The sequence below is a fragment of the Vigna radiata genome, chromosome 1 (assembly GCF_000741045.1).
Source record: "Vigna radiata var. radiata cultivar VC1973A chromosome 1, Vradiata_ver6, whole genome shotgun sequence".
NCBI classification, from domain to species: Eukaryota; Viridiplantae; Streptophyta; class Magnoliopsida; order Fabales; family Fabaceae; genus Vigna; species Vigna radiata.
This window is the reverse complement of record NC_028351.1, coordinates 6,050,471-6,062,301: the sequence shown is the minus strand read 5'-3', so window position 1 is coordinate 6,062,301 and position 11,831 is coordinate 6,050,471. Positions and strand designations below refer to the sequence as shown.

The following is an 11,831-nucleotide window of genomic DNA, read 5'->3' as shown; positions in this document are numbered from 1 at the left end:
CTTACAGGTTTAGTGGTTGGATTTAATTTGGAATGTGTAAAAGTCGTAATTATTAATATTAATTAATAATTATTCATATTAATTAATGATGTTAAATTAAAAAGGGAGAGATGAAAATATTAAATTTGGGAGTTATTATTGTTCGTTTAGTAATTAATTAGAAATCTCGTTAATTAATATTATATATTTTGGAATTNGGAAATTAAATTATTCCAAGAAGAGAAGTAATAAGACTTGATTAATNAAGGTAATAAATAATTTATTAGTTTGAATTGACATGGAATGATATTTATATATTTATTTAATTGAAATTTATTTATTTATTTGGAATGATACTTATTTATTTGCTGGAGTNATGTTTATTTATTTATTATTTATTTAATTGTAATTTGTTGTTGGAGTGAAACCATAAAGGATTTAGTTTGAGTATATTAGAATTTTTAACGAGACAGTAGATAATGATGAATGACCAGTATTAGGTGGAGAGTGAGAACGTCTGTTGTACTTAGATATATTCGTTGGAACGAGCAAGTTTTAAATGTACCTGAGGATGTAGTTGATGAGCACAAGAGTGAAAGATAAGTCCACTTTTTGTACCTAGTAAAGCCTGAGACTATCGATAGATCGAGATAGCAACTTCCTTTGGCCTTGTGTGCGAAAAGGGAGCGCTTGGGTATTGAGCCCTCCTTGTGTGGGGGTGATGGTGTTTGCCTTGTCCTTGAGTGGCAGGAAACATGTTCCTTAGCCAGGTAGGCAGGACTACTCGGGCAGACCTGTAGGAGGGGCTACAGGGGACTTGTGGGGAGGCCACAAGTTTGAGGTAGGGTACTTAAGTGTGATTGATTCTTTTCACTATGAAGTTATGGTATTGTGGAGGCTCATGGCGTGATTCATGATGAATGATTCTTGATGAGGTTAGTTGTGATGGAGGTACGTGTAATTTTGATTCAGGATGACGATGTGATGGGAATTGATGACGTGGAGGGTATAGTCACATTATAGTTAACAAGGATGTTGATTATGTTCATGATATAGAAACAATTATGTGAGTATGAGTAACATTGTATATGAATGGCATTATTATTAAGTTGTGCTTACTTATCTTGTACATACTTTATTGTTATTGGATTGTGTTATGGTAGCTTACCCATATTTGTTTATGTGGTGGTTGTGTGTGTCTTGCGATGATCGTATGACCTTGGTTATACGGGAACAGGGATACTCCAGATGCATGATAGCGACGTGAGTGTGGGGGACAACCTTGATTTATTTACAGCTTTGAGTCATGAATTTCAGAAATAATGTAATTGGATTAATTTTTATTTCTTGGTTATTTTATTATTTTTGGAATTTTGTAAATGAATTATATTTTCTTGGTGAAGTTAGAACTTTAATTGAATTCCGCAAGATTTGAATGTCAAAATTTTTAATTGGTACTATTTTTCGTACTAAGAGGATTTTGAAATATTTTACTTTAATTAAATTGGGGCGTTACAGGTGTCGTTGTCTTCACTCTCAGATAGAAGCAATCTACGCTGTTGCGATTGCATATTCCTGCAATGAGGGCATGCAGAAGGCTTCCACATCCCTGTTCGACAAACTTCTTCAATCATGTAAAGCAATGCAAAAGAAGTTATCTGCACGCACGATCATTAATATATTTCTTACCATATAAAAACCATTCACTTCTCTTTAAACATGCTAAAATCATTACAATCTTTTCAATCCCATTCAATAAACACTTTTAATATAACCCTTTTACAAAAACATATTAACAGTATAAAAACAAATGCTGTAAGAAAATCAAACAACTAATTATCCTAAAACTTTGGAAAGATTAACGTTGCTATACATAAATCCAACCTTACCTGCACGTGCAACTCGACCACCTCAGTGGATTTTCCGGATAATTCTGATGAAGGTGAAGACGAAGAATTTGGTGCTGCAGTTTTTTGGTGTGGGCACATATGGAAAGACTATAAATAGATAGATTATAGATTCTTACCACTGTAATATCAACATCAAAGGGAAGCGTTAATCTTCCGCAGAATAATTTATATGGCATCTAATTCTTTCTCCAATATATTATCACTCTTCTATCTTTTGGAACATAGTTCTCATCTTGGCATTGCATTTTTTACTTTGTTCAATTCCTTCCATTGAGTGAACGACATCCATCCGTAATGCACAGTGACTTCATTCTCAATCAATCGATACCAACATTTCATTCATTAGCTAAAACATTAAAGTTCTTTCCAATCGTGTTATGTACTGTGTTGGCTTAGCCCTTCATTCTCATATGTAGTTCAACTCTTCATTCTTCTGGTTTTTTAGGTTTTTTATCCCAAAATTTACAGCAACCACTTTTGCTCACTCCCTCAGCACTTCAGCTTTTCCTACTAATTCAGATGTTTGATGTATTCCCTTTCCAAAGACTATGTATATCTACAAAGCAACAATATTTAGGGATGCAAAATTTTGCATGCACCATTTAATTTCATTAAAATGCTTATAGGTAGTTATCTTATTTTGAAAAATAAATAATCTGCCTCATATATTAACTTATCACAGTTTTTTTTAATTATTCTTATTATTATTATTTTAATGTCATGTTTTAGGCGTCAGATTACATAATATTTAACGTAAAAATTGACTGGTGAAATTTTCGTAAATAAGTCGATCATGTAGACATTGGTTATTGGGGTGACCCGATGTCTATACTAAAGACCACGTCTGTTTGTCCAATTAGACACCAAATTGGAAGCGTCAGAATGTGAAATGTCATTTTTTTTTGCTATTTAGACGTCTGATGCCGCCACCCTGATGTCTAAGGAGTCATTTAGACGTCGGAGTGGCCAATAACTGACATCTAGATGTCGGGCCCCCCAATGACTGACGTCTAATGACCTGCACAGGTAGGTGAAAAGGTTGTTTTGGACATCGTCTCTTCCTACATCAGACATTTATAGACAATGCGAAAATTAATTTTTAAATCGAATAAACATCATATTAGTGATTGCCCCGATGTCTATTCTCATTTAGAAGGTCACTAGGGGGACCAACATCTAAATTCCTGTTATATCAAAAGTTGCGAACGTGCGGGGAGTTACGCGCACCGTTCATCGTTTTCCTCCTCGTGTTTTTTCTCTGCGGCTTTGCATTTCCAGGTGCGTTTTCTCTCTTTTGGACCGTTTAAACTTACTTTTATTCCGATTAAATTACTCTTTGATGAAATATGTTCCATTTAGACCGATTAAAATACGTTTTGATGCAATTTCTGGCGTGTTCTTGGATTACGTTTTTGACCCTTTTGGCCTGCGGTTTTGGACGTGCACTCCTCAATTTCCCTCCATTGCATTTTTAATTTGCTAAGAAGTTTAACTTCCTTGTTGAAAACTTTTTGCATGTTATTGGCTTTTGTGTATGCATGTTATTGGCTTTTGAGTATGTATGTTATTGGGTTTTGCGTATGCATGTTTTTGACTTTTAGGGTATGAATGTGTTATTGGCTTTTGAATATGCATGTAATAAAGTTTTGTTGTGTTATTATAATTGGTATGTTAGATTATAAGTATCAAATCATTAAGTGAAACTCAGTTCCTGTTTGAAATTTAGCACAAACGATTAATCTTTTATCCGTTTGTATTAAATTTTGAATTGTCCGATTGGACAGTTTGGGAAAATTATTTTTCATAATTTGCTATAACATGTACGTTGGAGTTTATGGATAAGATTGATAAAATTTCAGTTCAGATTATTTGTGTTGTTCTCTGGATGCATATTTGATTGTGATCATCCATGACTAGTCTCATTTCGTATATTTCGAAGATAAAAAAAGATAAAGGCTAAATGATGCACCACACTTGTTAGTATGAGGTGGTTATGCAAAACTAGAGAAGAAGATGAGAAAGAGTCGAGCAGAGGTCTTGGGACTCGAGTCCCCCGACCTAGCACTTGCACCTGCTAGGTACGAGTTATGGAAGGCTACTCAGACTAAATATGATGGAACATGACATCTTTCTCAACTACCTTGATCTCACAAAGAATTGTAAGTTCAAATCAAAACATTGTTTGATTGTGTATTTATCATTGCATGTATTTTATGGGGAACTAAGTCATTAACACCTTTATGATGTTCCTCGTGGCATTGGAGGCCGACTTTTGACGGTGGCGACAACTTCATTGGGGTTTGGCGAAGATGAGGGAGTCGGTGTGCGGTGGCAAAGGGGGAGAGAGAAGCGGGAAGAGGCAGAGAGGGAGAGGGAATTGAGAGCGGAGGAAAGCAAAGGCGCGATCATGAAAACAGGGAAAATTGAGAATGCCACGTAATAATAAACTGTACAGCTAATTCAGGTTTCGCTAGGTAGGCAACTCTGTCGTTAATCTTTTTAACGCCATAAGCAAAAAAGGACTAATGTACACTGTTTTTTGCGAAAAATAGGATGTTAGTAAACTTTTGAAAAAAGGAAGGACAACTTTGAATAAATTCTACAAATTGAGGAACCAAAATGGGTATTAAATTTTTATTCTAATAATAATCTTAATGAAAAAGGACAAGATGATTGTGAACATATATTACATTGATGATTTTAGTGAGAGGAAACACATATAAGTGTATCTGCATGGCTATAAGAAACAACTTGGAGGATCATACAGAAGATAATGGAGAGTTGTTGATGACTTTATATTTTTCATGAGGAAGATATTATATAGGTTAAAATACCTTTTTGGTCCCTAAGTTGGGGTGAAAATTTTCATTTTGTCCCCGCTTTCAAAAATGATTGCCTTTAGTCCCCATGTTTTCAATTTTGAATGCAATTGATCCCTTCCGTTAAGTCTATGTTAACGACGTTAAGTGTTAAGTGACTATGCATGTTACGTGGCAGCAAATGTTGTGGTGGTAGCATATGTGTTTTAAATTTGGGCAAATTACATATATTCATTTTTTTAAATTATATATATAAAATTATGGGGTTTAGATGTGAAAAGTTAACCAAACACATTTCAAGAATATCATCAGGAAGAAAGATATGCATTCTATTGTTTGTCAAAAATTCATTAAGCTCTGAATTCTTTCGGTTGTGTCTCCTCCAAAACCTGTCCTTCACCCCATATGAAAAGCAATCCACAGCAGTTTCTTCAGGGCCACAAATCGGCTTATATCCCTTTCTCTCGTCACTGGCACTAGATCTCCTTCTACTGTTTGAATCACCAAAATCATCACTGGTGTCAGCACCTACCTTGCAGCCCCCACCTCGTCCATAAAGATTTAAGCATCTTAAAGAAACTCCATTCACATCACCATCTTCTTCCCCGACATTCCTGTTATTCTTCTTCTTCAACCTCTGACTGAAACTCCTAACAAGTCACTTTGACACACTCAAATTCTGTAAATCTTGACAATAAGATTCGTCTGCCCCCAATCTTCCAGAAAACATTATGCTCACTAATTCTTCAAAAAAAAAATATACAACACCCATCGCTATCTGGCAAATATGCGTATAGAGCAGCACGCAAGCCCTCTTTCTACGATTCATCAAATCAAAAGAAAGAAAAAAATACAGATTTAAGCATTGTCAAGGAATAGAAGACACATACACACTCCTTGCAAAGCCACTAGGCATTAATGTCCCGGTTAACTTTTCACATCTAAACCCCAGCATATGTGTTCTCCTCTCGCGCGCGAAGATGGGTGAGGAGGAAAAGGGGATCTGATGTCGCGGCCAGCGGCGACCCTGATGGCGCTTGGCGTCGCCGGTGATGTTTTGGACCGGGTAGAGGGCCCTTCACAGTGGCCGTGTGGCAGAGGTTGAGTCGTGGTCGTTGAGCGCGGAGGGGAGTCTTTATGGTTTTTCTTGCTCAAAGAAGAAGACCTTAGGTCTCTGGTGTTGAGTGAGTATGGAATGAAGAGGAAAATCAGAGAACCCCTAAGGGTTTCCAAGAACGAAAAGGGCTTGGGCCTAATTTTGTTTTGTTTGCCCTAATTTAAAAAAATGAATATATGTAATTTGTCCAAATTTAAAACACATATGCTGCCACCTCACTGCCACGACAACATTTGTTGTCACATAATATGCATAGTCGCTTAACTCTTGACGATGTTAGCATAGACTTAACGGAAGGGATCAATTGCACTCAAAATTGAAAACATGAGGACCAAAGACAATCATTTCTGAAAGGAGGGACAAAATGAAAATTCTCACCCCAACTTGGGGACTAAAAAGGTATTTTAACCTATTATATAATATGGTATATCCTAATATACATAAAGACATTTCACATAACTTTTAATTAAAAATCTTACATCTTGTGTTTAAGTGTGTTATTTTGATTAATGTAATACTTTCACTCACACTTAATTTCTGAAACGTCGCATCATCCACCATTTATTAAAGTTAACTTCCTTTGCTTGAATTATATTACCGATGCCATCGCCATTGTAGCGTCCCATATTTGATACGCTTTGTTGGCCTCCATGAGATGGTGGTGGTGTTAGAAGATTGCTGTCGCTGTCTTCACTATCAGACACCCATCTACGCTGTTGCGATTGGAGATCCTTGCAGTGAGGGCATGCAGAAGGCTTCCACTTCTCAGTTCGACACACTTGTTCAATCATGTAATGTAATGCAGAAGTAGGGTGTTCCACAGGGCCATCTACGATGAAATCTAATTTCCCATTAACCACTCGAATCCTCACCACAACTGAAAAACCTACGTCTACATCACTTCCACCACTATTCACGTAATAATGCGCTACGGTAACCCTGTAGGGTTGTTTTTCGTTGCTTTTCTTCTTGCTCTCCATAACCAAAAGACCTTTCTTGGTTCCACTCGCATATGCCCACCTCTGTGTTTTTATCCCGCCACTCAATGATTCACCATATTCTGCACCCGTCAAGTAGCTTGCCGACTCAAATGTTGGGTAAAGAAAACCAATACTTTTTTCTTTTTTCACTTCTATCGTGATTGTTTCCCATTGATAAGAAAGCACCTCCTTTTTTACGGCACTACAATCTTCTAGACAGATGCTTAAGGTTTCAGGACCTGATACTTTGTCCGTGGTTTTTAATAAGAAAAGTGTAGAAGTCATTCCGTCAACGTCGTACTCGAGTTTCCAACGTCGGCCCCAAACATCTTCTTTTGTTACGCTAATGGTAGCCGCTTTGCCTAGTTTAATATCGTAAGATGAATAGTTTCCCTTTCCCAGTAGACGAAGCCCGCTAAAGACTATTCCCCATTTCTATTCAACAATTTCCAGCAGCACTGTATCTGCAGACATGATCATAAAATATATTTTTTACCATTTCAAAACCATTCACTTCTCTTCAAACATGGCAAAATCACCTTAATGTATTCAATCTCATTCAATAAACACTTTTAATATAACCCTTTTACAAAATAGTAGAAAAACAAATGCTGTAACAAAAGCAAACAACTAATTATACTAAACCTGCGGAAAGATCAACGTAGCTAGACATAAATCCAACCGTACCTGCACGTGCAATTCGACCACATATTTTCCATAATTCCGATGGAGGTGAAGACGAACAATTTGGTGCTGCAGTTTATTGTTGTTTGGAAATATGGAAATAATATAAATAGATAGATTATAGATTCTTGCCACTGTAATATCAACATCAAGGGAAGCGTTAATCTTCCGCTGAATAATTTATATGGCATCTAATTCTTGCTCCAATATATTATCATTCTTCTCTATTTTTTGGAACATAATTCTCATCATGCTCTTGCTCTTACTTTGTTAGATTCTTTCCATTAGTCAAGAACATCCGTAATCCTGTGACTTAATTCTTTCAGCCATTTTTTTCTTACTAAACAATTACATCTTAACTAACAAGAATTGAGTTATATCTTTCGAACCCCTTTAAAATATTAGTGTGGAATCAATTATTTTATGTTGTGCTTAGGGATAAAAAAAACATGTGAGATGTTTTTAAATAAAGAATTTCGTAATAGTGAGTTTGAATGATAAATAGAGAGAGGTAGTTTAGTTTTATATATACAAAAAAAAAAAAAACTATTTTTATATCTATTTTTTTTAATAATTACTAGCAAAAACATAGGCGCTATTTTTTTTTTATATCTAAAATATTAAAAGTAAAAAAGTACGATTTATCATTGGTCTATATATATATATTGCTTGAAAAAGAAAGCAATAAATTACAAACTCGTAAAATTATGAATCAATTAATTCTTTATCAGGAGACCGAATAAAGATCTTTGTTGAGGATACGTTTTGAGCTTCCGTGTAATTTGATATAAATTATTGACATAGATTTAATGCATTAAACTATAATAAAATATAACAATATATTAATTTTATTCAATAATCCACAATTTACTTTTTAAGGAGTCTTATAAAACACATCATCCATAATTTCTTGTATTTTGAAAAAAATAAAAAAATAGAAATACAATGTATATGTAATAGATTAATAGTATATAATGTAATAAGTAAATAAATAATTATTACCTGATTAATGCAGATATTTTGGTGTGAATTAAATATCTTATTGTAGTGAGTATGTTGGGATTTTGAAATGTGGGGTATTGTGTTCATGAGTCACAATGACATTGAATTTAAACATTTCTTAATGTTTAAAGGAACAATTTAAATAATTATTTTAATTGGTTATTTAAAAAAATATATCAAATAACAAAACAATTAAGCTTAAAAAAATGGTTATTTTAATAACGAAATTGGTAAAATAATTATTTTAGTTAAAAAAAGTTATTTAAAGAATAAAATTAAAATATAAATGTACATACCAAAAAAATCTCTTTTATATATAAATATAAATTATATATATATATATATATATATATATATATATATATATATATATATATATTTTAATGTTAGCATAAGATTTTATTTTAGTTAAGATTTACATTTATCATACTACCCACAACTAAATCTTTTTTTAATTTTGACATTCAAAGTCTTTAAGATGATAAAAGTGTTGGAGATTCTATATCCATAATATTATATACAACACTACAAAATATTTGTTCTTTCTTATTTTTAAACATAACAAGAAACTTTCTATTAATTTTCTTGTGACTAGAGACTTGAACAAAACTAATATTTATAATATTTAAAAAAAATCTAAAAAGTAAATAACTCTATTTATATATAATTAACACACGATTGTGAATATATATTAGATTGATGACTTTAGTGAGAGGAAACACAGATAAGTGTGTCTGCATGGCTATAAGAAACAACTTGGAGGATCATAGAGAAGATAAAAGGAGAGTTGTTTGTGTTTATATTTTTCATAAAGAAGATATTATATAATATGATATATATAACCTAATACACATTTCACACCACTTTTCATAAGGAAGATATTATACATATGATAGAACCTAATATGATATAACGTGTTTCGGTATAGGGCCGAGATCCAAGTCACCTACACAATTTCCTCTGCTTCACCTCCTGTCCGAATTCTCTCGCGTGCTCTTGTGCTTCAAACTCCCGGAGGGTACCTGCTAAAGACACTCCGATGCTTAAGTCAGTTTGGTTATCCGATCGGATATCTTAATTCAGAATTAAATGCGCAATCAAATGAATCCACCTACCTGTGACCTTTGACTCATATTTATAGTGGTAGACATGGGCCTGGTATTAAGATTACTTTAATTAAGGCCCAATTGTGGCCCAGCCATCTAAAACACTGGATTATGCTAATCTTTCCACACTTACCTTAACCCTGTTGATCGTGACCGTCCGGTCATTGTGCCGACCGTACGCCTCCCCTTAAATCTTATTCTACGGGTGGATTTTTGTATCTGACCGTCCGGTCATGGTGTAACCGGCCGGTAATCTTTAGCTGTCAGTATCGGCGGAAAGCGGAATGACACGAAAGCTAGGGCGCTAGCTGTCGGGCCCGTTCGGGGGATCCTTTTTCTACCGCCGGCTTCGCCTATACCAGATAACGTCGGATAGCGAGGGTCTTCCGTCCGGCATTGACCATGACCGGTCGGTGGTCCCTAATACATAACGTAAGACTTTGACTCACTTTTTTTTTTTTCAAAAATTTGATGATGGCGTCAATATCCACTTATTAAAGTTAACACTGTTTGCTCGAAACATACTACCGGCGCCATCGCCATCGAAGCGTCCTTTATTTGATGTATTTTGTTGGCCTCCATAAAATGGTGGTGTTCGAAGATTGGTGTCGCTGTCTTCACTGTCAGAAACCCATCTACGCTGTCGGGATTGGATATTCTTGCAATGAGGGCATGCAGAAGGCTTCCACGTCCCTGTTTGACAAACTTCTTCAATCAAGTAAAGTAATGCAGAAGAAGGGTGTTCCACAGGGCCATCTACGCTATAATCTAATTTCCCATTGACCACTCCAAACTTCACCACAACTGAAAAACCCAAATTCACTCCACTCTCACCAAAATTTCCACCACTAGCACTATTCACTAAATAATGTGCTATGGTTACCATGTAGCATTCTACTTCGTTGCTTTTCTTCTTGTTCTGCAAAAAAAAAAGCCCTTTACTGTTCTCAGACGCATATGTCCAACTCTGCGTTTCTACTTCGCCACCATATGATTCACGAATTTTTGAAAAATTCACTGACTTTAAAACCGTTCCTATTCCTATAGGAATTACGTCAAGACCAGTTTCTCTGCCTTTTTGCGCTATAAAGGTAATAAGTTCACGTTTATGAAGGCTACCAGCTTCTGAATCCTCCTTTGACTTTACGGTATGACCATCTTGGACAGTCAAGATAAATCCTTCATCAAATGGTCTATATATGGAAAGTACACAAGTCATTCTGTCTACGTCGTACATGAGTCTCGAACATGGGCCCATACAACTTTTTTCATCTTTTATGACCCTAATGGTAGCCGCTTTGCCCAGTTTAATATCGTAAGAAGAATAATAGTTTCGATTTCCCAGTAGACGAGGGCCGCTAGGACTATTCCCCATTTCTATTCAACAATTTCCAGTTATCTGCCACGCACGATCATAAATATATTTCTTACCATATCAAAACCATTCACTTCTCTTTAAACATGGCAAAATCATTATAATCTTTTCAATCCCATTCACTAAACACTTCTAATATAACCCTTTTACAAAAACATATTAATAGTATAAAAACAAATGCTGTAAGAAAATCAAACAACTAATTATCCTAAAACTTTGGAAAGATCAACGTAGCTAGACATAAACCCAACCGTACCTGCACGTGCAACTCGACCACCTCAGTGAATTTTCCGGATAATTCTGATGAAGGTGAAGACGAACAATTTGCTGCTGCAGCTTATTGGTGTGTGCATATATGGAAAGACTATAAATAGATAGATTATAGATTCTTACCACTGTCATATCAACATCAAGGGAAGCGTTAATCTTCCGCAGAATAATTTAGATGCATCTAATTCTTGCTCCAATATTATCATTCTTCTTTATCTTTGGAACATAATTCTCATCATGGCATTGCTTTTTTTACTTTGTTCAATTCCTTCCATTGAATTAACGACATCCATCCGTGTTAGTATTTAAAGGTTGTGAAAGGAGTAGTTGATAAGGTAGAGAAAATGTAGAGATAGTAGGATGTAGAAGTAGTAGTTGGAAGTAGTTGTCTTAGTTGTTGTAGATGTTGCCTTCGTATTTGGCTTGCCTACAAATGATCCAATCACCCCTATTTATACTAGTGGCACCTCCTTAACCAATGGTTAGGATCTTGCAATCACAACATTAATCTAAGGGTCATTATTCATCTTCTAGAGTTTTCTAAAACATTCTTATAATTCTAAACTTATCTAGATAAATCTAATGGATA

General features: G+C 35.0%; 2 protein-coding genes across 2 annotated transcripts; both read right to left on the bottom strand.

Annotated features, from left to right (window-relative positions):
* Positions 1-6,168: 6,168 nt before the first annotated feature.
* On the bottom strand, positions 6,169-7,555 carry LOC106761464. The gene is made up of 2 exons (XM_014645054.2): positions 7,493-7,555; positions 6,169-7,269 (listed from the first exon to the last, which is right to left on the bottom strand). The coding sequence occupies exon 2, from the start codon at positions 7,088-7,090 to the stop codon at positions 6,356-6,358; it is 735 nt and encodes a 244-aa protein (XP_014500540.1). The 5' UTR covers positions 7,091-7,269; positions 7,493-7,555; the 3' UTR covers positions 6,169-6,355.
* Positions 7,556-9,342: 1,787 nt separating this feature from the next.
* On the bottom strand, positions 9,343-11,299 carry LOC106761202. The gene is made up of 2 exons (XM_014644762.2): positions 11,229-11,299; positions 9,343-10,996 (listed from the first exon to the last, which is right to left on the bottom strand). The coding sequence occupies exon 2, from the start codon at positions 10,970-10,972 to the stop codon at positions 10,058-10,060; it is 915 nt and encodes a 304-aa protein (XP_014500248.1). The 5' UTR covers positions 10,973-10,996; positions 11,229-11,299; the 3' UTR covers positions 9,343-10,057.
* Positions 11,300-11,831: the final 532 nt, after the last annotated feature.

Excerpts from the sequence above, each read along its gene's own strand:
- LOC106761464 (XM_014645054.2), bottom strand. The coding sequence starts at position 7,090 with ATGACTTCTACACTTTTCTTATTAAAAACCACGGACAAAGTATCAGGT.
- LOC106761202 (XM_014644762.2), bottom strand. The coding sequence starts at position 10,972 with ATGGGGAATAGTCCTAGCGGCCCTCGTCTACTGGGAAATCGAAACTAT.